Source organism: Hylobates moloch, unplaced genomic scaffold, assembly GCF_009828535.3.
Source record: "Hylobates moloch isolate HMO894 unplaced genomic scaffold, HMol_V3 SCAFFOLD_4, whole genome shotgun sequence".
NCBI classification, from domain to species: Eukaryota; Metazoa; Chordata; class Mammalia; order Primates; family Hylobatidae; genus Hylobates; species Hylobates moloch.
In genome coordinates, this window is record NW_026652279.1 from 107,190,207 (window position 1) to 107,218,005 (window position 27,799).

The 27,799-nt window shown below is 37.1% G+C and overlaps 1 protein-coding gene across 4 annotated transcripts in view; it reads left to right on the forward strand.

The window, feature by feature from the left end:
• COG3 (component of oligomeric golgi complex 3) overlaps window positions 1-27,799 on the forward strand; it is a 69,893-nt gene that overhangs the window by 7,191 nt on the left and 34,903 nt on the right. For all 4 annotated transcript variants that reach the window (XR_009213251.1, XM_032150820.2, XM_058437858.1 and 1 more), the window contains exons 2-13: window positions 4,153-4,299; window positions 6,967-7,028; window positions 8,100-8,265; window positions 9,199-9,273; window positions 10,355-10,447; window positions 11,201-11,326; window positions 12,647-12,727; window positions 17,041-17,084; window positions 17,542-17,668; window positions 18,288-18,379; window positions 19,478-19,617; window positions 22,293-22,453. Coding sequence is in view for 3 of the 4 variants with exons in the window: in XM_032150820.2 (XP_032006711.1) it covers window positions 4,153-4,299; window positions 6,967-7,028; window positions 8,100-8,265; window positions 9,199-9,273; window positions 10,355-10,447; window positions 11,201-11,326; window positions 12,647-12,727; window positions 17,041-17,084; window positions 17,542-17,668; window positions 18,288-18,379; window positions 19,478-19,617; window positions 22,293-22,453 (1,314 nt within the window). In the remaining variant the exon portion in view is untranslated. The remainder of the gene's footprint in view (window positions 1-4,152; window positions 4,300-6,966; window positions 7,029-8,099; window positions 8,266-9,198; window positions 9,274-10,354; window positions 10,448-11,200; window positions 11,327-12,646; window positions 12,728-17,040; window positions 17,085-17,541; window positions 17,669-18,287; window positions 18,380-19,477; window positions 19,618-22,292; window positions 22,454-27,799) is intronic.

Consider the following 27,799-nt stretch of genomic DNA (forward strand, 5'->3'; position numbering starts at 1 on the left):
CAGATATTCTCTATAGGTGTAGTTGAGTGTTTTTCTTTTGGCACTTTAAAGATGTCGCTCTGTTGTCTTCTGGCTTGTGTAATTTCTGATGAGAAGTCTGCTGTAATTTTTACCTTTATTTCTCTATATAGAATATGTCTTTTTTCCTCTGGCTGCCTTCAAGCTTTTATCTTTGGTTTTTGAGAGTTTGAATATGATGTGCACAGAGGGGTTTGCCTGTGTGTATGTGTGTATTCTGCTTGGGATTCTCTGAATTTCTTAAGAGCTGTAGTTTTATATCTTTCATTATTTTTGGAATGTTCTCAACAGTTATTTCTTCAAATATTTCTTCCACCCTGTTCTCTCTCGTTCTGCTTCTTTTGGGATCCCATTTCATATAATTTGATACCATCATATAATTTGATACCATCACACAATTCTTAGATGCTATGTTCAGTTTTTATTTTCCCACTCTGTTTTCTCTGTATGATTTATTTTGGGTGATTTTTATTGACCTAACTTCAAGTTCACTGATTTTTTTTCCTTAACCATGTTGTGTGTACTGATGAGCCCATTGCAGGTATCCTTCATCTTTGTTACCATTATTTTTATTTCTCACATTTCCATTTGGCACAGTTTTCAGTTTTCTGTTGAAATTGTTTCTCTGTTTATACTTCTTATCTATGTGTTACACCAGAGCATTTAACATGTTAATCACAGTTATTTTAGATTCCTTGTCTGATAGTTCTAGTCTCTTGCTCATCTGAGTCTGGCTCTGTTGATTGCTTTGTCTCTTGACTGAGTTGTTTTCTCTCTTTTTTTTTTTTTTTTTTTTTTTTTTTTTTTTTTTTTTTTTTTTGAGGTGGAGTCTCCCTCTGTCGCCTAGGCTGGAGTGCAGTGGCGCAATCTCGGCTCACTGCAAGCTCCGTCTCCCGGATTCACGCTATTCTCCTGCCTCAGCCTCCCGAGTAGCTGGGACTACAGGCACCCGCCACCATGCCCGGCTAATTTTTTTGTATTTTTGGTAGAGGTGGGGTTTCACCGTGTTAGCCAGGATGGTCTTGATTTCCTGACCTCGTGATCTGCCCACGTCGGCCTCCCAAAGTGCTGGGATTACAGGCGTGAGCCACCGCGCAGCCTGTTTCCTCTTGTAATGTTTGCCGTCTCTTTTTTCCCATGATTTGCCACAGGTGAGCCAGTGCTTGCAGCCTGTCTCTTCCTGGAGGTGCCTGTCGCTCCGCAGATTTTTATCTACTTGGTTACTCTGCAACACTGATGGATTCAAGACTAGTTATAATCTTGTGGATTATTTGGCTTTTTGTTATTGTGAGGGTGTAAGCAACATTTCTTTCAGCTTTCTTCATCCTAGCCTAGCTTTCATGTGTTTTCTGGTATATTTTCCAAATCTGAGCCATATCACCCCAGCCCCCCTTAGATATAATCTAAACCGTGCTGATAGAATTATGTGATTGAATTTGTGATGATCTGTTCATATAGAACTAAATTTTATTGCTAATAAAATACAATTTTGTAAAGATGGCTTTACAAGAAGTTGATTAGATTTATAAACTTACTCTGTTGCTGCTAGTAGATAGGAATAATAACAATATAATATCAGTACTCAAATTTATTGCTTACAATGTGTCAGGTCTGTGCTAAGTGCTTTACATGCAGCATTGCTTCAGGTGGGTTACCTTGAGTCTTGGGTGGCTCCCCAAGGAGACAGCTCATGTTGCTCATTAGAAGGGTTCTGCAGAGCAGGTGTAGATGCGGCTTATCTCAGCACAGCTTCTTCTGTCCTCCAGAACCCCTAGTGGCACACAGTTGCTGATGACGCTTTAGACTCAGGATAAATTCTTACTGGATTTGAGAAACTTAATTCTTGCTGGGCCACAGTCCTTTTATACTCAGGGATTGTGTTACCATTCAGAAAGAGTTTACATGAACAAGTGATGCCCTTAACAAGACCTGTTTACCTACACCTAGGACCCTCCTGACTCTTGAGCCAGGCTCATTTGTGGGGAGAAAGCAGATCAAGGACCTTCCTAAATACTTTGTCTGCAGCTTTCCAGCATTCCAAAAAGCCAATTTTCCCACATCTTTGTTTTCTTTTTTACTCTTTTTTTTTTTTTTTTTTGAGATGGAGTCTTGCTCTGTTGGCCAGGCTGGAGTGCAGTGGCTTGATCTCGGCTCACTGCAAGCTTCGCTTCCCGAGTTCATGCCATTCTCCTGCCTCAGCCTCCCAACTAGCCGGGACTACAGGCGCCTGCCACCACGCCTGGCTAATTTTTTTTTGTATTTTTAGTAGAGATGGGGTTTCGCCATATTAGCCAGGATGGTCTCGATCTCCTGACCTCGTGATCTGCCCACCTTGGCCTCCCAAAGTGCTGGGATTACAGGCGTGAGCCACTGTGCCCGGCCTTCTTTTTTACTCCTTATGGTAGCGTTATGATACAGATAGTGTATCCATATCAGCTAAGAGAAGATAATTGAGGATTAGAAACATCAAGTAATTTGCCCCATGTCACACAGCTTATAAATGAACAGGAGCAGGATTCTAACTAGGCTGCATTGTAATGTACTTTACTGTACCATAAGTATAGCCCTATTTGAACCCATATATAAAAAAACTCTATTTTTAAAGGACAGTGTTTCTGAATTAGTGGTGCATTTTGCATCTAGCTTATTTTAGTTTTGAAGAGAAAATGCTATCTTCAGATGAAACTTCTATGTTTAGAAAGTAGACAGGACAGCAACTTCCTAAGACCTTGGATCTTGTCTTATATCAGTGGACCTTAAATGTCATAAACTAAGAACTGAGGGCTGAAAACTGGAATTGAACCTAAACAATTAGGCCCTTTTACTTTCCCCAGCATCTACTTTCTCTTTGTTTTGGTCTAAAAACAGTTTGTCTGTATGCCTATAAATAAATTAACACCTGGTCTTTCTTTGGTAGTGGAGAACTAGAAAGTACTGTAGGTCTAATATTGTCGAAGTGAGACCTTGTCTGTGGGCCTCTTCTGAAACTGATGGGAAGCTCTAAAATTCTTCCTATTCAGTTGTAATTTCAAAATTTGTCAGCAGGAAGGTGTGGTGAGATGTGCCAGTGGGTGGGTGGAAATGGTAGGAGGAGGTAATGTTTATTTCTAATCAATTCTTGGGTGTGATTTATTTATTTATTTTTTTAGACAGGGCCTCCCTCTGTCACCCCGGGTGGAGTGCAGTGGCACGACCTTGACTCACTGCAACCTCTACCTCCTGGGCTCAGGTGGTCCTTCCATCTCAGCCTCCCAAGTTGCTGGACCACAGATGTATGCCACCACACCCAGCTAATTTTTTTTTTTTTTTGTATTTTTAGTAGAGACGGGGTTGTCACTATGTTGCCTAGGCTGGTCTCAAATTCCTGGGCTCAAGTGATCCACCCAACTCTGCCTCTCAAAGTGCTGGGATTACAGGCATGAGCCACTGAACCCGGTCATTGGGTGTGATTTGTTAATCCTATTGGTCAGGCTTTTGTGTTAGATACTGGGGAGGGCAAGCTACTTTCAATAGCACACAGGTTTTCTTTTTGCCTGGTGGTAGTTCACAAGAGGCTCAAGTGAGAAAATGTGTGTGGATTAGCACAGATTTACCACCCTTATTAGAAAGCTAACTCAGACCAGATGTGGTGGATCATGCCTGTAATCCCAGCACTTTGGAAGGCTAAGGTAGGAGGATCACTTGAACCCACGAGTTTGAGACCAGCCTGGGCAACATGTATAGACCCCCAACTCTACCAAAAATACAAAAATTAGCTGGGCGTGGTGTTGCGTTCCTGTAGGCTCAGCTACTTGGAGATTGAGGTGGGAGGATGGCTTGAACTCTGGAGGCAGAGGTTGCAGTGACCTGAGGTGGCACCTTGCATGTCAGCCTGGATGACAGAGCAAGACCCTGTCACCAAAAAAAAAAAAAGTTTACTAATGGTGGGACATCAGTGTCATGTTTATATTTTGAGATGAGCATTTAACATAGAGCCTAAAGTGTTAGTATTATATAGTATTTATTAACTTAATATGATTTAATGGAAAATATTTCTTTTCTCTTTCAAAACAACTGAGATGGAAACCCAATCTTGAGTTAAGTTCAGAGAATTTTCAAGTCACTTAAATATCTTTGTGACTCTCTTTTTTCAAGCTTCCAATTGAAGACTTGTGCAGTTTAACATCCCAGTCACTGCCCATTGAACTGACTTCAGTAGTGCCTGAATCTACAGAAGACATTCTCTTGAAGGGCTTCACTTCCTTAGGAATGGAAGAAGAAAGAATTGAAACCGCACAGCAGGTGAATTGCAGTATCTTTTCTAAGGATGTTTGATTATTTCAGATGTCTCAAGACAAGGCTAATAAAAAAAGTCCTGATTAAAAGTTCTGAACATTTGTCACCATAATTAACATCAAGTCTTTCTAGAACATTCTTGATTTGGCTTTAGTTGTGGCTGTTTAAGTGTTTTAAATGAATCTATTGCCCAATTATAGTTATGTTATAGGTAAAAAAAAAAGCATGAGATTCCATGTTTGGACATTGATAGATTATTGAGGTTTTAATGTCTTACGCACTTTTGACTTCCCCCAATGTCTGTCTTCTGTTAACCTGTTCCCTCAGTGTGTACATGGGTGCCCCTCCATCTCACTTGTTGCTAGGTAGTCCTTTTTTTAAAAACTCAAATATTCTTTTTATGTTAACATTTGTAGTTATTTTTCAGTAATTTAGCATGTGTAATTTTTTCTTGGTTTTTGTTCATTCCTAATTAGAAACCTAAACTTACAGTAGTTTCTTCTGCCACTTTCCTTGTCTCTTTCTTTTCCTATTAAGAGTCAAAGTTGAGGCATTTACCAAATAAAACATAAAGTACATCTGTTGGAACTGGACTACATATATAGTAAGTTGAGAGAGGCAGTTCTGCAAACTGATGAAGAATTACAATTCCTGAGCTAGGCTGACCTGCACCTGAAAGTCAGCTCCATCATTTAGCATCTTTGTGAGCTTAAGCAAATTACTTAGCTTCTTAGATCTTTAGTTTCCTAATATATAAAACAGGGATAATTATATATTATTTCATAGGATTTTTGTGAGCGTTAAATAAGATAATGCATGTAAATTCATTGTGTAGCAAGTACACAGTAAATGCTCAGCAAATGATAGCCAAGGTACATGGCAAGCCTGTATACCCTTGACATTGAATCTTACTTGAGATTCAGTGTTCTCAAGTTCACTTGAAGGTAGTCTTGCATCACATCTATGAACTTGTTTGGCCTGCTTAAAAAAAGTCCTCTGGATGAAACTTGTACCTGTTCTCTCTTTAAAATTAAAAAAACTAATATACTAACTTATAATTTATGTACAATAGAATGTATTCATTTTAAGTGTCAGCTCAATGAGTTTTGAAAAGTGTATATACCTATGTATGTAACTAACAACTATAATTGAGATATAAAACATTTCTATCATCACCCCAAAAAGTTTCTTCATACTTGTTTAAGGTCAACTCCCCACATCCCCCTTTTAAATAATAGATATTTTTCAGGCCAGAATTCAGATCCAGGGCTAGCTGATACCAGAGTCCATATTCTTTTTTTTTTTTGAGATAGAGTCTCACTCTGTCGCCCAGGCTGGAATGCAGTGGGCAATCTCGGCTCACTGCAAGCTCCACATCCTGGGTTCACACCATTCTCCTGTCTCAGCCTCCCGAGGAGCTGGGACTACAGGCGGCCGCCACCACGCCAGGCTAATTTTTTGTATTTTTAGTGGAGGTGGAGTTTCACCTTGTTAGCCAGGATGATCTCAATCTCCTGACCTCGTGACCTGCCTGCCTCGGCCTCCCAAAGTGCTAGGACTACAGGCGTGAACCACCATGCCCGCCCCACAGTCCATATTCTTAAACCACTCTGTAATATTTTTGAGTTATAGCCTCACAGTTCTTATTAGATAATGTTAATATTGATATTTTCCCAAAGCACTATGTTACCTACTCAAATTTTGTAAACGATTATAGCAGTAGGCATTAGCCTATTAGGAAGAAATATTCATTTTTTACCTATTGTATGTTTAATACTCTTCCTTAATTTGACTGTGAAAATGGCCAGTTTTTTGTTTTTTTTTTTTTCAATCCTTAAGACATCTGAAATGGCCTTCTTTTTTTTTTTTTTTTTTTGAGACAGAGCCTCGTTCTGTCGCCCAAGCTGGAGTGCAATGGCGTGATCTTGCCTCACTGCAAGCTCTGCCTCCCGGGTTCACGCCATTCTCCCACCTCAGCCTCCTGAGTAGCTGGGACTACAGGCGCCCAGCTTATTTTTTGTACTTTTAGTAGAGACGGGGTTTCACCGTGTTAGCCAGGATGGTCTCTATCTCCTGACCTTGTGATCTGCCCGCCTTGGCCTCCAAAAGTGCTGAGATTACAGGTGTGAGCCACCGCGCCCAGCCTTTTTTTTTTTTTGAGACGGAATTTCACTCTGTTGCCCAGGCTGGAGTGCAATGGCGCGATCTCGGTTCGCTGCGATCTTGGCTCACTGCAACCTCTGCCTCCCGGGTTCAAGCAATTCTCCTGCCTCAGCCCCCCCGAGTAGCTGGGATTACAGGCGTGTGCCACCACGCCCGGCTAATTTTTGTATTTTTAGTAGAGACGGGGTTTTACCATGTTGGCCAGGCTGGTCTCGAACTCCCGACCTCAGGTGATCCGCCCACCTCGGCCTCCCAAAATGCTAGGATTACAGGTGTGAGCCACCACACCCAGTGAAATGGCCAATGTTTTAATATCCTTTGCTTTTCCTAGCATATGGATATTGTGGATATAATTAAATTATTTTCTCCTGGCTTAAAACTGATTCTGTCTGAGCCCTAAACAATAAAACTTGGCTAGTGTCTGTCCTTTTGACTTGCTGTTTAGCATGTAGCCACTTTTAATTTTGTCAGTTTTAGTTTTGTTCACAATATAATACTCTATTTTTCCAGTTTTTCTCATGGTTTGCAAAGCTGCAAACTCAGATGGATCAAGATGAAGGAACTAAATATAGGTATGTGTGTCTCTTGCATTTGTTGAATATCTTAATTTTTAGATCACAGTCATCTGAAGCATTTCCTAATCAGTGTCTTTAAATAAAATTGAAGTATTAAGAAAACTGTAACAGCCATATATTCTTTAAGAATAGCCAGTGAGAAGATTTGGGTCTTTAAAACTGTTATTTAGAAGTTGTGTGATTAAAAACAAAAAGAATTACATTATAATTAATAGGTTAGGAGGGATAGATGTTAGTTTTTAGATAACTCTGGAAAGAACTAGGTTCAGGTAGGAGTTGTAGAGGAATTCCAGGAGGTGTTTGTTCCTTTTTAGAAGGAGAAACATCCCCGAAAGACTTTCAGGATGGCCACTTAGGTTGGTTGTAACTATACTTCTGTCAGTGGATGTTGACAGCATGGGGGAAGTGACAGAGTACAGTTTCTAGCTGATTTGGGGGCTGTGGGTTGAGTGTCCACATTCAGTGTATTGATTTGTTGATGGCAATTATTGCTAGGCAGTGTGGTAGACTCTTTAATGTATGATGCCATTTAATCTTCATAACAGCTGTGTGAGGAAAGATATTACTATTCTTATTTTACAAATGAGCAACCTGAGGCCTGGAAATAATAAATTACTTGCTTAATCTCTTACAGACTGGGCAGAGCTGGGGCTTGGACCCAGGTCTTCTAATTCTAAATCTAGAATTCTTTCCATGACATCACACCATCTTTCAAAGAGGGAAGTGATCTGAAGGATTGGCCTTACTTGGTGCCTTGGGATGGCTTTGGTGTCCCAGTCTTTAGAAGTTGAGCCAGTGATTCATTGCCTTGTATGTGAAAAGCCATGTTATGGCTTCAAGGCTAATTCCTTTTGTTACTTATAGTATTAGTGATTTGCCTTCTTAAGTATTGAAACGGTTTATGACATAACTTTTGGTACATTTCTTAACATAATCAACTTATGTGCGTAGGTCAGACTTTCCTCCTGAAATTCGAACATTTTGGGGAAAATGAGGCTTTGTTGTTTTTTTACTGTGCTTATTGGGGGAAAAGATTATTGCCAATCCCCTTTTGGTTCTGTTTTCTAGACAGATGAGGGATTACTTGTCTGGGTTTCAGGAGCAGTGTGATGCTATATTGAATGATGTAAACAGTGCTCTTCAGCATCTGGAGTCTTTGCAGAAACAGTATCTTTTTGTGTCCAATAAGACAGGAACCCTACATGAAGCCTGTGAACAGCTCCTAAAAGAACAGGTAATTTGGAGTAAGAGAGAGGATCAGTCATTATATTTAATATTTTAAAATAGATGAATACAGTTTTATTTTAATTTTCTTGATTTCTCCAAGATGTTCAGCTCTGCTGTGTTTGAGGCCCTGTGCTCAGCATGCAGACTGACAGCCTACTTTTTAAGCGCATGTGAATAGCAAAGGCAAGCTTTCTTATGTTTTGAGCTGTTAGGTCTCAGTACAATTTCCAAATATAGTGGCTATGTTGGTTTGCTCTGTCCACTCTTTATTACTGACACTTTTATTTTTTATTTTTATTTATTTTTTGCTCTGTTGCCCAGGCTGGAGTGCAGTGGCGTGATCTCAGCTCATTGCAACCTCTGCCTCCTGGGCTCAAGCGATTCTCCTGCCTCAGACTCCCAAGTAGCTGAAATTACAGGCGTGTGCCACCACACCCAGCTAATTTTTGTATTTTTAGTAGAGACAGAGTTTCACCATGTTGGCTAGGCTGGTCTCAAACTCCTGACCTCAAGTCATCTGCCTGCCTTGGCCTCCCAAAGTACTGGGATTACAGGTGTGAGCCACTGCACCCAGCTACTGACACTTTTCAAAGAAGCATTGTGATTGTACCAATGGTGAGATTTTGAAAAGATCAACTGATTGATTACTTTTGACCTAGAGCTAGAACACTTAAGTTAGTATATCTCAGAATTTTCTCTGTATGTATTTTTGTGTGTTTTAAAAATGCGATCATTTATTATTTTATGAAGAGATCATATAAAATTTACTGTAATATTATCGCCTATTTTAGTTCATGATTGTAGAAATACTTGAGCTGAATTCTCATATCTGATATAAACCTCTGTGTCTAATGTAAATCTATTTAGTGTAACTTTGAGACTGGCATGTTGATTCTTATATTCTTATAATAATGGATTTTTCTCTTTTAAAAAATGCAAGTCGGAACTTGTTGATCTGGCTGAAAACATTCAACAAAAGCTTTCCTATTTTAACGAGTTGGAAACTATTAACACAGTAAGCATTGTTCTTTACTTCTTACAAAGTTAGTGATTTTTGTTTTATTTTTGCCTTTCTTCGTGTAATCTTTATATCTATAAATTGGCTTGAGTGATATTTTAACTTAGCTTGCTTGCTGGTAGATATTCCTATTTGTAGACAGTGGAGATACCATTACCAGTTCAGATTTTTAAATATTTGAGTTAAGATGTATTTCTTAAATTGTATTCTTGGTATTAAAATCTCTTTATTGGCTACCTCTGATAGTTTCTTATTTGTAAGCTTTGAAGAAGATCGTTAAGAAGAAATATTCAGTTTTAGATTTTGCTGTGGTTATGCTACCATGATAGTAGTCAAAACATTTTTAAAACTTATTCTCATGTTTAGTTTGAAGAAAAGTATAGTCCTCAAAATGTATAGTTGCATCCCAATAAAGTATAATAGTTCCAATAAAGACAAGTGTGTAAATTATAGTTCTGTGTTTCTGACTCATAAATTAATCATAACTATGTATAAGTCATGTTATTAAAATCATTTAATCATAGGTATTTGGTTTATTAAAGACATAGAACTAAAACTTGTGACTAGTTAACAATGGAATGCAATGGAAAGTAGTTCATTCCCAAGCTATTTGTATATCAGGATAAGAAATGATTGACTGGTTGTATTTTACTTTCATAGTATGACTGCTAAATATAGTATGACTGCTAGTTAATCGTTTAATCTTTAGAAAAATCACCACTGTTTCCAAGTAGAAAAATTATGTATATTGTATACCAGAAAGTGAGAAATCTAGGTATTTCATATATTATTTGAATATGACATTGTATAGTGGGGTAATATATACCATGTCCTAATTCATGAAGAGTCCCATTAAAGCTTATTAGGAATAAACTGAATTAAATCAGTATGCTTTTTCTATTTGTCCCTTCTTTATTGTACGTGTGGGCTACATTTGAGGATATTTTGGTGACTTTTAAAATTTATTATAAAGACATGTTATGTCCTAAAGGCAAATATGCTGACTCTAATCCATAGTTTCCAACTTTTATCTGTATCATTTTTTATGAATTAAGATTGTTTTCTTTTTCTCTTAAAGAAATTGAATTCCCCTACATTGTCGGTGAATAGTGACGGATTTATACCTATGCTGGCCAAGTTAGATGATTGTATAACATATATCTCATCTCATGTAAGTCAGAGTATTTTTGCATGTTTTAAAGAAATCTTTAGATTCCTATTCCTGTTCCTATCTTTTTGTGTTTTTCAACTTTTCTGTATTTAGCAAACATTCCTATTATATAACTTCTTGTGCTGTAAAGTGATTATTTCTGCCCAAGGGAAAAATATGTATTTGTAACATATTAAAGAAAAGTTGTAGTGAATTCTTAGTCGTTATTAGCAGTGGTGTAAAAAGTACTTTTAGCTCCCGCAACAGCCCCTGGAATGGAACGCATCCTGGCTGACTCAGCTTTATCCCATCTAACAGGATGAGCCATTTTTAAATTGGCGTCTTGACGTGCTTAGTATTTCTTTGGAAACAGAAAGTGTTACTTGTGGGGAAATAAAGGGACAAGCCCTTTGATTTAATCACCCTCTATTTCTGTTTCTTCAGGATTTATTGCTGTGTTTATTTCCCCTAACTCCTATTCTTTTCCTAGTTGAGTCTTACATATTAGCCTTGAAGTCCGTGGGGTGCTGAAAATATCTTTTACTAACAACTGCAAATATGTATTGAGCTCCTACTTTGTGCCAGGCACAGGGGGTTTGACTGTGACTAAGACAGTCACAGTATTTATTCATCTTCGTGGAGTTTATGATCTTTATGAAACCTGTTTTTGAACTTTATATATTGCTTTACATAGGGACACCTTGGTTTTCACTAAAAGCTTGCTTTTTGTCTGTGTTCATTTCCACTTTGTAAATCTTTCTCTTTTCCTTACAGCCTAATTTTAAAGATTATCCCGTATATTTGCTGAAGTTTAAACAGTGTCTTTCTAAAGCTTTGCACCTCATGAAGACATATACTGTGAACACACTACAGACCCTCACAAGTCAGTTACTGAAAAGGGTGAGTTAACTGATCTCAACAACAGGTGTTTGTTATTGTTGTTGTTTTGATTCATTCATCTTCCATAATCTTTGGCTGAGATTAGTACTTTGTAATTCCAAAAAATTTTGATCTTTTGTTAAGAATATGTACTACAGCTTTTTATTTATAGTAGGGAAAAATGACTATGTTATAAATATCCCTTGCAAATGTTATTTTCAAATAATGTTTAATAGTGTGAGAAGTATTCAGTACTATATGATGAATAATAAGATACAAATTGTCTCTTAAAACATTCCTTTTCTATCTTTTTCATGAAAATATCAGAAGGAAATATACCAAAATCATAAAAGTGGCTCTGAGTGGTGGGTTAATATGCTTTTGAAGCATATTCATATTCATATTCATAATTATGCATCTCATAATGCATAATTTAAATTTTCTTCTTTACCCTTTTTTTGTATTTTTCAACTTTTCTATATTTAGCAGACATTTTTATTGAGCACTGTCTAATGCTTGATATTATATTAGGAATTATATAGAAACAAAGAGGAGCTAATAAGGTCCCTGCCCTCCTGGAGCTTATATTCAAAAGAAATAACCAGTACAGAAAGAAGCAAATCAATTAGTTAATTACGGATTGTAGTTGATTCTAGGTGGAAAATTAACAGAGTGTAAGGTTAGAAAATAAGAGTAGAATAAGCTAAGATGGTCATTGAAAATATTCCTTTCCTAAGAAAATAAAATCCATAAACGTTATGTTTTGGTTTTTAAGCTTACTTTCTAAAGAATGTGGAGTGTCTTCTTGAACTTTCCATTCAAAGCTTGTGATGTTTGGCTTGCATTTTTACTGTTCACATTGTTCTTAGCTGATATACCAACTAACGTATATATTTTTCTATTTTGCAAAATTTTCAGTAAGTTTAGGAAACTAAGCTCATAAAGACTGGTACCTATTATGTGCTAGTGCTTTGCTACTGAGCTGCACCAAACCTTTAGGAGTTTAATGGATGCACTGAGTCTTAGAGGGATGAAGTACTTGGGCCAGTGTCCTACATTCAGTGAGTGGCAGAATGTGAATCTCAATTCAGATCTGTTTACCACCAAAATTTAAATAATTTAAGGTTAATTTTAACTATAAAGGAGAGAGGGATGACAGTTCCATTTAATTATTTCTCATGTGTGGCCATAATAATATTTAATCTTCCTGAGATTTTTCTCCCTAAGCTTTGATTGGTATACAGGCCAAGCAGTAGCCATAGGAAATGGTTGCTGTTGGGTTTTCTCAATTATTTGTTTGCTAATTATCTTCCTTCCTTATCCTCCCCCATGTTTCTTTAGGATCCTTCATCAGTACCTAATGCAGACAATGCCTTCACATTATTTTATGTGAAATTTCGAGCTGCTGCCCCCAAAGTCAGGGTAAGTCTATTGACATAACTAGGACATTGCTATGAAATTTGTTCATCTGCCCTTTTGAAGTACTGTTGTATGTTAGGCTCTTTGTTTATACCGAGGAAGTGAACTTGAATGAAAGGACATTGTCCTTCCACATTATAGCAGTGTATCTTAGTGTTGTGTCTAGGTTCTTGAAGTCCACAGAGCAGGAAGCATCTAGCTTTTCCTATGATGCTCAGGGACGGTTTCTAGATGAAGATGATAGATGGGTTTTAAACGCTTGGCTGGTGGTCTTGAAGGGACCAGTAAGGTGTTTTGATAAAGAGAACAGCACATATAGTGAAGGTTGTAGGAGACATAAAAGACATACATTTTGGGAGAGATCTTTATACTTCAAAGACTCTCTCATGAGGAATGTTACGTGTCGTGCTAATGTAGGAAAAGTAGAGAACCAATGAAGTGGTATCTTAAACAGAGGAGTTATTTGGTCAGATTTGCCAAACAGACATGTAAACCAATGGAACAGAATAGAGAACTCAAAAATAAATGCATGCATTTTCAGCCAACCGATTTTTGATAAAAGCACCAAGAACATTTTGTGGGGAAAGGATGATTGCTGGGGAAACTAGATATTCATATGCAGAAAAATGAAACTAGACCTCTGTCTCTCGCTATATACAAAATCAGAACAAAATGGATTAAAGACTAAAGATCTGAAACTATAAAACTACTAGAGGAAAACGTAGGGGAAATGTTTTAGGACATTGGTCTAGGCCAAGATTTTATGGCTAAAACTTCAAAAGCATAGGCAACAAAAACAAAAATAGACAAATGGGACTGTAATAATCTTAAAAGCTTCTGCCCAACGAAGGAAACAATCACCAGAGTGAAGAGACAACCTGTAGAATGATAGAAAACATTTACAACTATTCATCTGACAAGGGACTAATATTCAGAATATACAAGGAACTTAACAGAAGAAGACCCCAAATAATCCCATTAAAAAGTAGGCAAAGAGGCTGAGTAGACATTTCCCAGAAGGAGACTATACAGATGGCCAACAGTTATATGAAAAAATGTTCAACATCACTAATCATCAGGGAAATGTAAATAAAAACGAAGTGAGATGTCATCTCACCCCAGTTAGAATGGCTGTTATCAAGAAGACATAAAATAAATGCTGGTGAGGATGCAGAGAAAAGGAAATTCTTATATACTGTTGGTGGGAATGTAAATTAGTACAGCTGTTATGGAAAACAGTATGGAGATTTCTCAAAAAACTAAAAATAGAGCTGTCATACTATCCAGCAATACCTCTACTGGGTATTTATCCAAAGGCAAGGAAATCAGTATATCAAAGGGATACTTGTGTTGATTGCAGCACTATTCGCAATAGTGAAGATACGGAATCAACCTAAGTGTCAATCAATGGATGAATGGATAAAGAAAATGTGGTATATATAAACAATAAGATACTATTCAGCTGTAACAAAAAATGAAATCCTGTCATTTGCAGCAACACGAATGGAACTAGAGGTCATTAAGTTAGTAAAATAAGCCAGGCACAGAAAGACAAATATTGTATGTTTTCACTCATGTGGGAACTAAAAAAGTTGGTCTTGTGGAGGTAGAGAGTAGAATGATAGATACCAGAGGCTGGGATGGGTTGGGTGGAGGGGAGGTGGAGAGGTTGGTTAATGGGTATAAATGTACAGTTTAATAGAAATAAGTTCTAGTGTTCAGTAGTGTAGTAGGATGACTGTAGTTAACAATTTATTGTATATTTCAAAATAGCTAAAAGGGAAGATTTGAAATTTTTCCTGCACAAAGAAATAATACATGTTTGAGGTGGTGGATACTCTAAACACTCTGATTTGATCATAACACATTGTATCCATGTATCAAAATATCACATGTACCCCATAAATATGTGCAATTATGTATTAATAAAAAAGATTAAGGATGCAATATAAAAAATGGATTATGGTGAAGAGAGATTTGAGACAGGGAGGCCTCATTACTAAGGAAGATTATGCAGTAATCCAGATGAGATTGGGGGTGAATTAATGCATTGGTAGGATATTTCATGAGGTTGAGTATGTGCCTTATTCATTCTGCGTGGCAGGAATCCATGATGTATTTATTTTGATTAATAGCATGGAGGGGGCAAAGATCAATATATGTTATATTTTATAACATATCTGAGATACATTTAGTTGAAGCTGGTGCATATATATTCTTTCTACTCATTGTGAAGTTTCTAGAAATAATCTACTTTTGCTGACTGACTTCACTTCCTTGCTTGTTTCTGTCTTGAAAGTCAGCCAGTTGATGGCTGGGCACAGTGGCTCACACCTGCAATCCTAGTACATTGGGAGGCCAAGGAGGGCGGATCCCTTGAGTTTAGGAGTTGGAGACCAGCCTGGGCAACATGACGAAACCCTGTCTGTACCAAAATTACAAAAATTAGCTGGACATGGTGGCGTGCACCTGTGGTCTGGCTACTTGGGAGGCTGAGGTGGGAGGATTGCTTGAACCCAGGAAGTCAAGGATGCAGTGAGCCAAGATAGCACCACTGCACTCCAGCCTGGGTGACAAAGTGAGACTCTGTCTCAAAAAAAAAAAAAGCCAGCCAGTTGAAAGGAATTTTTTTTTGACAAAGTGAGACCCAGCCTCAAAAAAAAAAAAAAAAAAAAAAAAAAGCCAGCCAGTTTAAAGGAATTTTTTTTTTTGAAATTGGAGAAACTTAGTTTTGTTTATAGAATATATATGTGGAATATGTGTACAACCTAGATGTCTAACAGATGTCTAACTGGATGTCAGTTTATGGCATGAGATTTAGATTGTGCCTGATTGATTGCTTTTGCTTATTAGCCAAATACTAATGATAAAAATTTGATTAGAAAAGAAAAGGTATAGATGAGAGGGCTCAGTGTGGTGGGTGATTATAAAATGATTATATAGTTATCAGTGGCTTTCCTACATACTATTAGTAACAAATTAATATATGTGATGGGGTCCCATTTATATCAGTGACAAAAAGCATAAAATACTTACCTAGCAGTAACCTTAACAAATATAAGGATGAAGAAAATGACAAAACTAGACAGAAAATTATAAAAGACTGAATAAATGGTAAGCCCATCTTCTTCCTGGTTGGGGTGATTTAATTTTTAAAATTTCACTTTCTCCCAGAGTAATTTGTTGGTTAGAATGTACTCCTAGCAGAAATTCCAATGGATTTTTTTTTTTTGCATGATTCTAAACTTTATCTGGTAAATAGGCAAGACTAAAGAAGAAAATTTTGAAAAATACAGTGTCATTGATTCAAGCATTCACTGACAGATTGGAATGGAAAGTTGTGGTACTTAATATATTAAGAAACATCCCAAATAAAAAAGGAAGGACTGGAGTTTTCTACATGGTATTGGGAAGATTTGCTAAATATTTGAAAAAATAGTAAGCTTTTTACTCTATAACATTACCAAAATAATATATTCTAAGTGAATATATTCACTTAGTGGAAAATACATGCAAGTTAAGGCTGGGTGACTTTTGTCTGTCATAAATTGGCAGATTATGGTCAGTGCTTCTGAGGATTTATGAGACAGGCAATACTGCTGATAGGAATGTAATTGGATTATTTTCTAAAAAACAGTTTAGAAGAATAGACCAAAAGCCCATAAAAGTACATACCTCTTTTGACCTGGTGTTTTGGGGTCCCCACCTGGAAGGTAGGTGCTATTACACCAGTTTTATACAGTAGGGAGTGGAATCTCAGAAGTGAACCAGCTTGCCTGGGCTCAAACAGCTACTAAGGAGCAGGTGCTGGAACCCTCTAGTTTCACTCAAGGCTCTTCACAAATGGGCTCTGATTCTTCAGAAACAACCTAGATATCAGTAGAAATGGGATATTATGTAGCCTTTTAGGATAATGTTTTAAATCAGGCTTACAATGATTCATTGAATGTTGACTAGGTACCAGGTACTATGCTAAGGCCTTCTATACATTTTCATCTAGTATTGAAAAGTATTTAATCATAGGAAAATGTTTATGAAATAATGTTAATTTTTAAAAAACAGATTATAAAGCAGAATATGTAGTATAATTACAGTTTTACTTAAAAAGAAAAATATAGGAACTGTGGATATAAAAAAACTGAAAGAAAATATACTGAAATGCTGTGATGAATTTTTGGTATAAGTGATTTTTATGATTTTTAACTTTCTTATATTTACAGTTTTTCTGAGTATGTGATACAATTAATATTATAATCAGAAAGTAATGGATAATATAACAGAGATGGTTTTTTAATGCATTTTTTCTTACTTTGCAGACTCTTATTGAACAAATAGAACTACGGTCTGAAAAAATACCTGAGTGAGTACCTAGAAGTTAATCTGATTTCCACATGAACCTTTGTCTTGTAGTACTGTTTTTCCAAATCTGGTTTTATCTCTGATATTTTATGAGCAATTGCCTTCCAGCTTGTTCTTGTAACATACAACTTATTTTGGGGAGCAAGGTCACAGACTTAGCAAGTTTACGTGACAGCAGTTTTTCCCATACTAGGATTTCCTTCTTATTTGGGCAGATGTGGGGTCCCTATTCTTGGAAAAGAAAGCTTTCTTTAAAAGATAAAGCTTATGACGTCACAGTTCATTATGGTTTGCTTTTGTTTTATGTCTGTATTTCTAGTATTAAATAGTTAACGTGGGCAAATGAGAGGTGACCGTTATAGCTTTAAAAGAGGTTTGGCAACCTACACTGGGATTTAAGATGAAATTTAGTTTACATATCTGAAATGAAAAGTTTAATCTCATTTGCTTTCTGTCAGATACCAACAACTGCTAAATGATATCCACCAGTGTTACCTTGATCAGCGGGAGCTCCTTTTGGGCCCTAGTATTGCTTGCACTGTTGCAGAGTTAACCAGCCAAAATAATAGAGATCACTGTGCCTTGGTAAGTTTCTACTTGTTTTGGTTTAATGTTAAATCTTCCTCTTGAGTTATGTTGATATCCTAGAAACTATACTTGGTTAAATAAGTTTTGGTGCCCATAGTTAACTAAAAAAGCATGTTTTTCATTATGACAAATCTAGTTTGGTAATTAGCCTTATTCACCTTTGCAAAATATTCTCATTTTTTACTTATTTTTTGAGATAAGAAGATTCACATATAAGTATTGTTCTTGAAAAATGAGATTTCAAAGTTTGTAGATTTATATTAACAATTTAGCTTTTGCTGCAGAAGTGCTTTTTTGTTTAGTGTAATTTTATTCATACTATAAATTTTTTTACTATAAAAATGCATAAGGGCTCTTTTTTGAAATGCTTTTGAACTAGAAAATTAATTTGTGTTTATTATGAAAAGTTTAGAAACTAAAGCATTAAGAAAATAAAAGTCACCTATAATCTCATTATGCAGTCATCTATTGAAAACCAACCATTTTCTGTTCTTCAGTAAGTTGTTTTAAGAGTATGTATGTGTAATCTCTGCACATGAAGTGTAGGCTTTGTTTCATAAACATCAGAAATGTTGTGTGTCTTTAACTGTAGGTGGTGTGTGTTTGTTTACTGCAGGTTCGTAGTGGCTGTGCCTTCATGGTTCATGTCTGCCAGGATGAACACCAACTTTACAATGAATTTTTCACAAAACCAACATCAAAATTAGAGTAGGTGGACATGGAATCTAACTCTTATTCATAAAATTTAACTTGCTAATGACCATAATGAATCAGTATATTATAGGAGTATTCTATCATTAACTGGAGAATGTTTTAACTTGTGTGTGTCTGTGAACAGAATATTGTTGGGTGGGACGGATATTTTCTTAAAAGTTATTTTCTTAAATGTGCAACTTACATGCTTTTGTATTGTTCGTAATGTAATTATTTAGATATTATGGTGTGATAGAAAGAAATCTATACAGAATTCTGTAGCCTCGGGATCTAGATCCCTTTGTCTCCACTAAGTACAATAATTCCTTCTAGTTAAAAAATTCTCTGATTCTAACTAATGAAAAGATTTAAAAATACAGATACTATTTAATAACCTTTTCTTTATTTTTCTCAAAATGTCTTTCAGATCCACTGTTAGTCACTTTTGGTTTCTTCATGTTCACTCTTTTGACTCTTAAAAACATTCCAAGCTTATGACTCTTGTAATGAGGAAGAGAAAAGTATTTTATGGTTTTAGTTGAAGTGATCACTTTTGATGAAATACCGTGTATAGAAGAGTACCATTGACAGTATGAAGCATATAGACAACTTAAGTTTTTCTTTTTAAATGTTTAAAATTTCTCAAAATACTTGGCATATGACCAAAGTACTTTGAATTTTATTTATCTAAATCTATAAGTATTCAATAATTTTAAACTTGTCTTTCCTGGGGGAAAAAGTTACCATTTGATTGATAGTGAAGTAGAATATAAAAGGTAATTAAGTCTTCTGAAATACTTTTTGTTGTTTTTGAAAGGACATATAGAAAATTGTTGCTGAAATAGATAAAAGTTGTAATAGGTTGACTTTTGTTTGGGGGTAGCTACTTTGAATTGACTGCTGTGGATTGCTTGATTCTGAGCTTTTAAAGCAAAAACTGTTTCTAGAATTGCTTTCAGCTTTTCTCTTATCATTCTGTAATGTCCTCAGATACTATTTTCCAGTAGATACTTATTGTTCTTATCGACTGGAAGAAATCAATGAGGATTTCTAAACTATTAGAAAATCCTGAAAAAACTACTACTAATAGACATTTTTATTCTTTCATTTTAGTGAGCTTTTGGAGAAACTGTGTGTGTCATTGTATGATGTCTTCAGGCCATTGATCATTCATGTTATTCACTTAGAGACTCTGTCGGAACTTTGTGGGATTCTTAAAAATGAGGTGCTTGAAGATCATGTGCAGAACAATGGTAAATGAGTAGAAATGATCATTTTAAGTTACATCACTGGCTCAATGAATTTGAAAAAAAAAGTGTTTCTTCCCTCACCCCACTAAATACATACATTTAATATTTTTGAAGCTTGGCTTGATGCCTTACCCCTTCTTGAATGAAGTTGCACCTTATTCTGTCACTAAAGACACAATCAGATAGGGAAAGAATCTTAAAATCTGGGTAAAATTAGTAATAAAATAATTATAGTCAAGTTTTCTTTCTGGCATCTGGAATCCAGATAGAACACATCATTACTTTTGGGTTAGGCATTTCTAGCACATTGTTACCAGAATACAAAATACATAAATAAATAATTGAATATATTGTATACTTTTGATTAAAAAACAGGAATTTTTTTTGTGTATATTCATAATAATAGTTGATCTGTTTTGAAATTACAAATAAAGAAAAGCGGTTCTCTGGAATAGCTCTACTTTTTCCATCTGATATATTCTTCAGTATTTGATTTGATTGTCATAGAGAACATGATTTTCCTAATAGTACCTAGGTACCTTTAAAAAATACCCTTTAGGCCGGTCATAGTGGCTCATGCCCGTAATCCCAGCACTTTGGGAAGCCAAGGTGGGTGGATCACCTGAGGTCAGGAGTTCGAGAACAGCCTGGCCAACATGGTGAAACCCCGTCTCTACTAAAAATACAAAAATTAGCCAGGCCTGGTGGCAGGTGCCTATAATCTCAACTACTCGGGAGGCTTAGGCAGGAGAATTGCTGGAACCTGGGAGGGGGAGGTTACAGTGAGCCGAGATTGTGCCATTACACTCCAGCCCAGGCAACAACAGCAAGACTCTGTCTTAAAAAAAAAAAAAAAAAAAAAAAAAAATACCCTTCAAGTAATTATTCTACTCACAGAATTTATTGTCCTCACTTTGGCTTTCATTGAGACACTGAATTTGTTACTCTTCCAAAGTTACTCAATTGCATTTAACTCATTCATTTTCTCGCATTTTACTGCTTCTAAATTTTTTATTGCTTCTGATTTTAAAATTCTTATGTTTTTTTTGTTTTGTTTTGGTTTTTGAGTTGGGGGTCTCACTCTTGTCATCCAGGCTGGAGTGCAGTGGCACGATCTCGGCTCACTACAACCTCTGTCTCCCGGGGTCAAGTGATCTCCCACCTCAGTCTCTTGAGGAGCTGAGACTACAGGTACATGCCACCATGCCCAGCTATTTTTATATTTCTTTTGTAGAGAGGGGGTTTTGCCATGTTGCCCAGGCTGGTCTTGAGCTCCTGGACTCAAGCAGTCTGCCCTCCTTGGCCTCTCAAAGTGCTGGGATTACAGGTGTGGCCACTGCACCTGGCCAAAATTAATGTGATTTTTTTTTTCTTTTCTTTTTTTTTTTGAGACGGAGTCTCGCTCTGTGCAGTGGTGCGATCTCGGCTCACTGCAGCCTCTGCCTGCCGGGTTCAAGTGATTCTCCTGCCTCAGCCTCCTGAGTAGCTGGGACTACAGGTACGCACCACCATGCCCAACTAATTTTTGTATTTTTAGTAGGGATGGGGTTTCACCATGTTGGCCAGGATGGTCTCGATCTCTTGACCTCATGATCCGCCCGCCTCGGCCTCCCAAAGTGCTGGGATTACAGGCATGAGCCACTGTGCCTGGCCTCTTTTTTTTTTTTTTTTTAAATAGAGATAGGGTCTCACTGTGTTGCCTAGGCTGGGCTTGAACGCCTGGACTCAAGTGATCATCCTACCTGCGCCTCCCAAAGTGCTGGGATTATAGGCATGAGCCACCATGCCTCACCTAATGTGATTGTGTGTTATCTTTAACCCCCTATCTTTTGGAAGGCTGTTACAGGATTACTAGTGTGTCTTAACATGGATGACATCTTATTTATTTATTTATTTATTTATTTATTTATTATTTTTGAGACAGGGTCTTACTCTGTTGCCCAGGCTAGAGTGCAGTGGCATGATCACAGCTCACTGCAGCCTCAACTTCCCGGGCTCAGGTGATTCCCAGCTCAGGTGATTCCCAGCTCAGCCTCAAGTAGGTGAGACTACAGATGCGCACCACCATGCCTGGCTAATTTTTTGTATTTTTATGGAGATGGAGTTTTGCCATGTTGCTCAGGCTGGCCGATCTTGAACTCCTGGGCTCAAGTGATCTGCCTGCCTCCCAAAATGCTGGGATTATAGGCGTGAGCCCCTGTGCCTTGCTGATGGCATCTTAGAAATAAAGAAGTACTATGTAAACTCATACTTTATTTTACTTTTTACTTTTCTCTGTGAAAATGTTAACAAGTCATTTAATATCTGTGGTACTCAATTTATTTGTAAAATGGGGATGATGATAGCCCAGTTAATAAGCTACCTTAGCAATTTCTTAGGCTTGGTCTGAAGCTATATGAAATAACTTTTAAAGAGCAAAGCACTCTTAAAATTCAGATTTTATTATTCATATTAATAATATAAACAAAGTACTGCCCAGTTTTAAGGTTGAGGAAATTGAAAGACGTTTATTAAACTTTTCCAAGCTCATTGAGTCATGCTGAAATAGAATACAATCACAGCCTCTGAAGCAAAAGTGGTTCGTACTGTTTCTGAACAATTTAGTAACATCTTTGCTTGTTTAAAAGAAAGTGTTTTTCTAAATCTAAAAGAATGGATGATTGCACTTTTTTTATCAGCTGAGCAACTGGGGGCATTTGCAGCTGGAGTTAAGCAGATGTTAGAAGACGTACAGGAGCGGCTCGTCTACCGAACCCACATCTATATTCAGACGGACATCACGGGCTATAAACCAGCTCCTGGAGATCTGGCATATCCCGATAAGTTAGTCATGATGGAGGTAGGATCTCCTTACTTGATCTCCCGTCTGCCCCCACACAGCTTTTAGATGTTTTATTTATTATTTTTTTTAAAATTTATATATTAAAATAGAGATAGGGTCTCCCCTTGTTGCCCAGGCTGGTCTCAAACTCTTGAGCTCAAGTGATCCACCTGCCTCAGCCTCCCAAGTGCTGGGATTACAGGCATGAGCCACTGTGCCTAGCCTAGATGTTTTTTACTAGTTAAAATGGGATTTTTCTTTTTAATTCTTCCTCAAAATGTAAAATCAAGATAAGTTTGCTATAAAAATTAAAGGAGATAAAATTTAAAAGAATTAAAAATAGTTTGTTAGGTTTTCTTTCCTTCAAGTTATGTTTTTTTTTTTTGTTCTGTTTTGTTTTCTGTTTTTTGAGATGGAGTCTCGCTCTGTCACCCAGGCTGGAGTACAGTGGCGCGATCTCGGCTCACTGCAACCTCCACCTCACGGGTTCACGCCATTCTCCTGCCTCAGCCTCCCGGGTAGCTGGGACTACAGGCACCCGCCACCACAGCCGGCTAATTTTTTATATTTTTAGTAGAGACGGGGTTTCACCATGTTAGCCAGGATGGTCTCAATCTCCTGACCTCATGATCCACCCGCCTCAGCTTCCCAAGGTGCTAGGATTACTGGCGTGAGCCACCGCACCCGGCCCCTTCAAGTTAGGTTTTATAAACATTCTATTCCATTCTCTTCCCATTGGCAGGAAATACACATTCTCAATTTTAAAATTGAATTAGTGATTCCTGTGATTTCTCTTTTTTTTGAATAAGTGGCATAGTAGAAGGTTGATAATGTAGGAGGCACCAGTTTGATGGTGATGATGTAACCGTGTGTCATGCTCTCTCATAAAAACCCTGGAGGCCATCTCCTCAAAATTATACCGTACAAGTGTCCAGTTTATGGTTTGAAGACTTGAGTTTATCTTCCTGATCTTTCAGTTCCATATATGTCTTCATTTTCTTTGAGTTCTGGACAGACTTTAAATAATGCCTAAGATATTAGTATTGAAACAGAATTAGAACTTTTTAAATGGAAATTTTCAAATATAAGCAAAAGTAGAAATTGTAATATGATGAACTCTTAGGTACCATTACCTCAGCTTCAACATGGCTAGACTTTTTATACTCCCTTTCACCCCCATTAATTATTTTAAAGCAAATTCCAAACATGATTTCAATTAGTAAATACTTCAGGCCGGGAATAGTGGCTCATGCCTGTAATCACAGCACTTTGAGAGGCTGAGGTGGGAGGATCACTTGATCTCAGGAGTTCGAGACCAGCCTGGGCAACATGGCAAGAAACCCCATCTCTACTAAAAATACAAAAATTAACCAGGTGTGGTGGTGTGCTCCTGTGATCCCAGCTACCCAGGAGGCTGAGATGGGAAGATTACTTGAGCCCGGGAGGTAGAGGTTTCAGGGAGCCGAGATCACGCCACTGCACTCCAGCCTGGGCGACAGAGCCAGACCCCGTCTCAACAACAACAACAACAACAACAACAACAACAAAAAAGTGTGACCACTGAAGGCTAAGCAGGACGGAATATAACTTTACACTCCTGAAGGTTAATAGATTCTGGGTTACTCCTTCTAAGTAGCAGAAACCAATGAGTAAAAGAAAATCGAGTCAAGAGGTTAAATAAGCAAAACAACAATAACAAAATTAAAAAGAAAACTTTCAGTAGGTAACTCTAAAACGTTAAGGGCATTTTTATTTTTAACGCAACCATAATATAATCATCACACCTAAAAACAGTGTAGTTCCTTAATATCATCAAGTATCTAGAACTTATTTTTCAGATTCACCAGTTGTTACTATTTCATCACATTTACTTTATCTCTTTGTGTGTGTGTTGCTGAGCCATTTGAAAGTTGCAGACATCATGACTCCTCATTCCTAAGTACTTCAGTTCTTATAAGAATAAAGACAATTGTTCATATAGCCACAGTATCATTTTTGTATTTAAGGAAATTAACATTAATTCAATAATATTATTTATATATAGTCCATATTGAAATTTCCCCATTTGTCCTTCAGATGTCTTTTTTTTTTTTTTTTGGAGACATGGTTTCACTCTTTTCGCCCAGGCTGGAGTGCAGTGGCGCCATCTTGGCTCACTGCAACTTCTGCCTCCTGGGTTCAAGCGATTTCAAGAAATTATATATGATGTGAAGTAGGGGTCCAGTTTCATTCTTCTGCATGTGGCAATCCAGTTGTTCCAGCATCATTTATTGAAAAGGCTAGTATTTGTCTATTGGATGGTCTTGGCACCCTTGTTGAAAATCAGTTGACCATAGATGAATGTTTTTTTGTTTTTGTTTTGTTTTGTTTTTGGACTCTCAAGTTTATTCCATTCATCTTTATGTCTTATCCTTGTGCTAGCACCAGACTGTCTGGATTACAGTTGTTTTGTAATAAATTTTGTACTTGGGAAGCAGTTTTGCTATTTTGTTCTTGTTTGTTTTTTCTAATTGTTTTGGCTGTTTTGGGCTCCTTGCAATGCCATATGATTCTAGTAATTTGAATCGTCTTTCTTTTTTTCTTGGTCAATCTAGAGTCCTTTGTTTTCTTGCACAAGATGATCCAGGCGTTCACCTTTTCCTTGCTCCAGGAATGTTTCACATTCCTTGCTCCAGACCTACGGTCAGCTCTTTCTCCAGGAACCCTTGGTTCCTTAAGGGGAAAGAGGGTGGTATTTAGAAACCAAGATCTGAGTATTAGGTGTGCTCATTTCTAGTGGTGGATTACTTCTAGCTCTCTTTAAAGAGCTAGAAAATATACATTTTAAAATATCATGAGTTCATACTGAAATCTCCAGTTCAGGTCCAGTTCCACAGGGTTCTTCCTTTTCCCATGTCTCGTATTTGTGTTTCCAGTCTCACAGAAGAAACCCTGGCTCCCAGCACCTCTAATGTATTTACTCATTTGCTTCAAGTTACAACATACGCAAAATAGTTTCAGAATTATAACACTAATGCCATGACTAATAGCAAACTTAATTCAAGATTTTTGTACTACTTTTGTTCTTAGAATATATCCTACTAAGATATACAATGAGATTGCTGTCAGACATTTGATTCTAAATATAGATCTGCAGATTTCAAATCTCTTTAGAGATTTTTGCCCATGTAAGTTTGCCATTTGCATGGCGTAGGGGGAAATGTAAGAGTGAGATAGACCTAGGTTCAAATCCCAGCCCAGTTAGTAGCTCTTTCTTATCTTTTATTAGTATGTTTAATTATTTGTAAAACAGGCATAATACTGACCCTGGAGGATTGTTGTAAGAGTAAAGATAATGACCCAGAAAGCACTTAATGCTGGTAGTCATATGATAGACAGTGGCTGTTGTCATTTATTTAACCCTTGAAATATTTAAAAACAGAACATTTGACTTTTTAAAAATAGTCTTGGCCAGGCACGGTGGCTCACGCCTGTAATACTAGCACTGTGGGAGCCAAGGTGGGCGAATCACTTGAGCCCAGGAGTTCAAGACCAGCCTGCGCAAAACAGTGAAACCCCATCTCTACAAAAAATGCAAAAATGAGGCAGGCATGGTGGCGGCTGTAGTCCTAGCTACTCAGGAGGCAGAGGTGGGAGGATCACCTGAACCCAGGAGATGGAGGCTGGGGTGAGCTGTCATTGCACCACTTTACTCCAGCATGGGTCACAGAGTGAGACACTGCCTAAAAAAAAAAAAAAAAAAAAAAAAAAATTGGAGGCCTGATTATTTTATTTGAAAAATTCCAAAGGCAGTTTTGGTGCTAGTGAATTTAAAAAATGTCCCTTGAAATAATTTTGCTAAGTCATCATGTTTCTAACGTATTTTAAAAAAATATAATCTTGAGAAATCTGTAAACTATTAAATTTTTAAAAAATGTAATCTAATTTTTGCCAGGTCTAAACACTAATCTTGCTTAATTAGTTTATATCAGGAGTGCTGTAGACCTAAATATCTGTGGAAAATAGATTAAAGATAATTTCTTCCTAAGTGTATCCTGTATTCATCAGCATATATTTTGTCACAAAGTGCCAGTCTGTGTTGTTAAAGTTGTCAGATGTGGCTCAGATACTATCCTGTTTCTATTTAGACTGCTTTTCTTGGATGTCAAATGTCCTAGTTTCTTTTATTTTTATTTTTAAAATAGACTTTATATTGTAAGATAGTTTGAGATTTACAGAAAAATTGAGAAGGTGGTACAGAGTTTTTATATACCCTGCACCCAGTTGCTTCTATTACTAAGATCTTCTATTGGTATGATACATTTGCCACAATGAATGAACCAGTAGTGATTCATTGGTATTTATTTACTAAGGTCCATAGTTTATTCAGATTTTCTTAGTGTTTTTCATGTCTTATTCTATTCCAGGATCCCATTTACAACACCACATTGCACTTAGTTTTTATGTCTTTTTAGGCTCCTTTTGTCTGTGACAGTTTTTCAGACTTTACTTGTTTTTGATGACTTAGCAGTGTTGAGAACTGGTTTACAGTGTTGTCATGAGTATTTCAAGCTTTTTATATGATGCCCCTTTGTTGGAATTCGTCTGATGTTACCCTTATGATTAGACTAGTGTTTTGGGTTTTTGGGAGGAAAACCACAGTGGTGTAAAATGCCATTGTTATTACATCATATTAAGGGTACAGCCTTTCAACATGAATGTTCACTGTTGATATTGAACTTGACCATCTGGCTGAAGTAGTGTTGTCAGGTTTCACCACCGTGCAGTTACTCCTCCACTTTCCACACTGTACTCTTTGGAAGGAAGTCCCATGTGTAACCCATGCTCAAGGAGTGGGTTGTGCTGTACCTTTTTTTGAGGGCAAAGTATCTATATAAATACTTGGAACTTTTCTGTAAGGGAGATTTGTCTCTTTTTGCAATTTGTTGATTCAATCACTTACTGATGTCAGTGTGGACTTATGGATATTTATTCATACTTTGGGTTATAGTTCACTGGTACTTTATTTTGCTGCTCCAGCTTTCACCACTGGGAGCTCTTTCAGTTGGCTCCTATGTCCTTTTGACATACTCATTTATGTAGATTTTTTATTTTGAGAACTTCCTTATTTCCTGGCACTGCAAGAACTTCAGGTGCATCAGTATATTTCCTGCCTCTGTCCTAGAATCGACCGTTTCTTCAAGGAGTGCTGGTTCCTTTATTGAAGGATTGTATTAGAAACAGATCTGGGCATTAGGTGTGCTCATTGCTACGGGGGTATTGTTGCTTTTAAGCTCTCTCAGGTGACAGCATAGAAATACGTGTGTATACTAGATCAATCCTGTTGCTCCACATCCTCACCAGCATTTTGACTTAACCTAATTT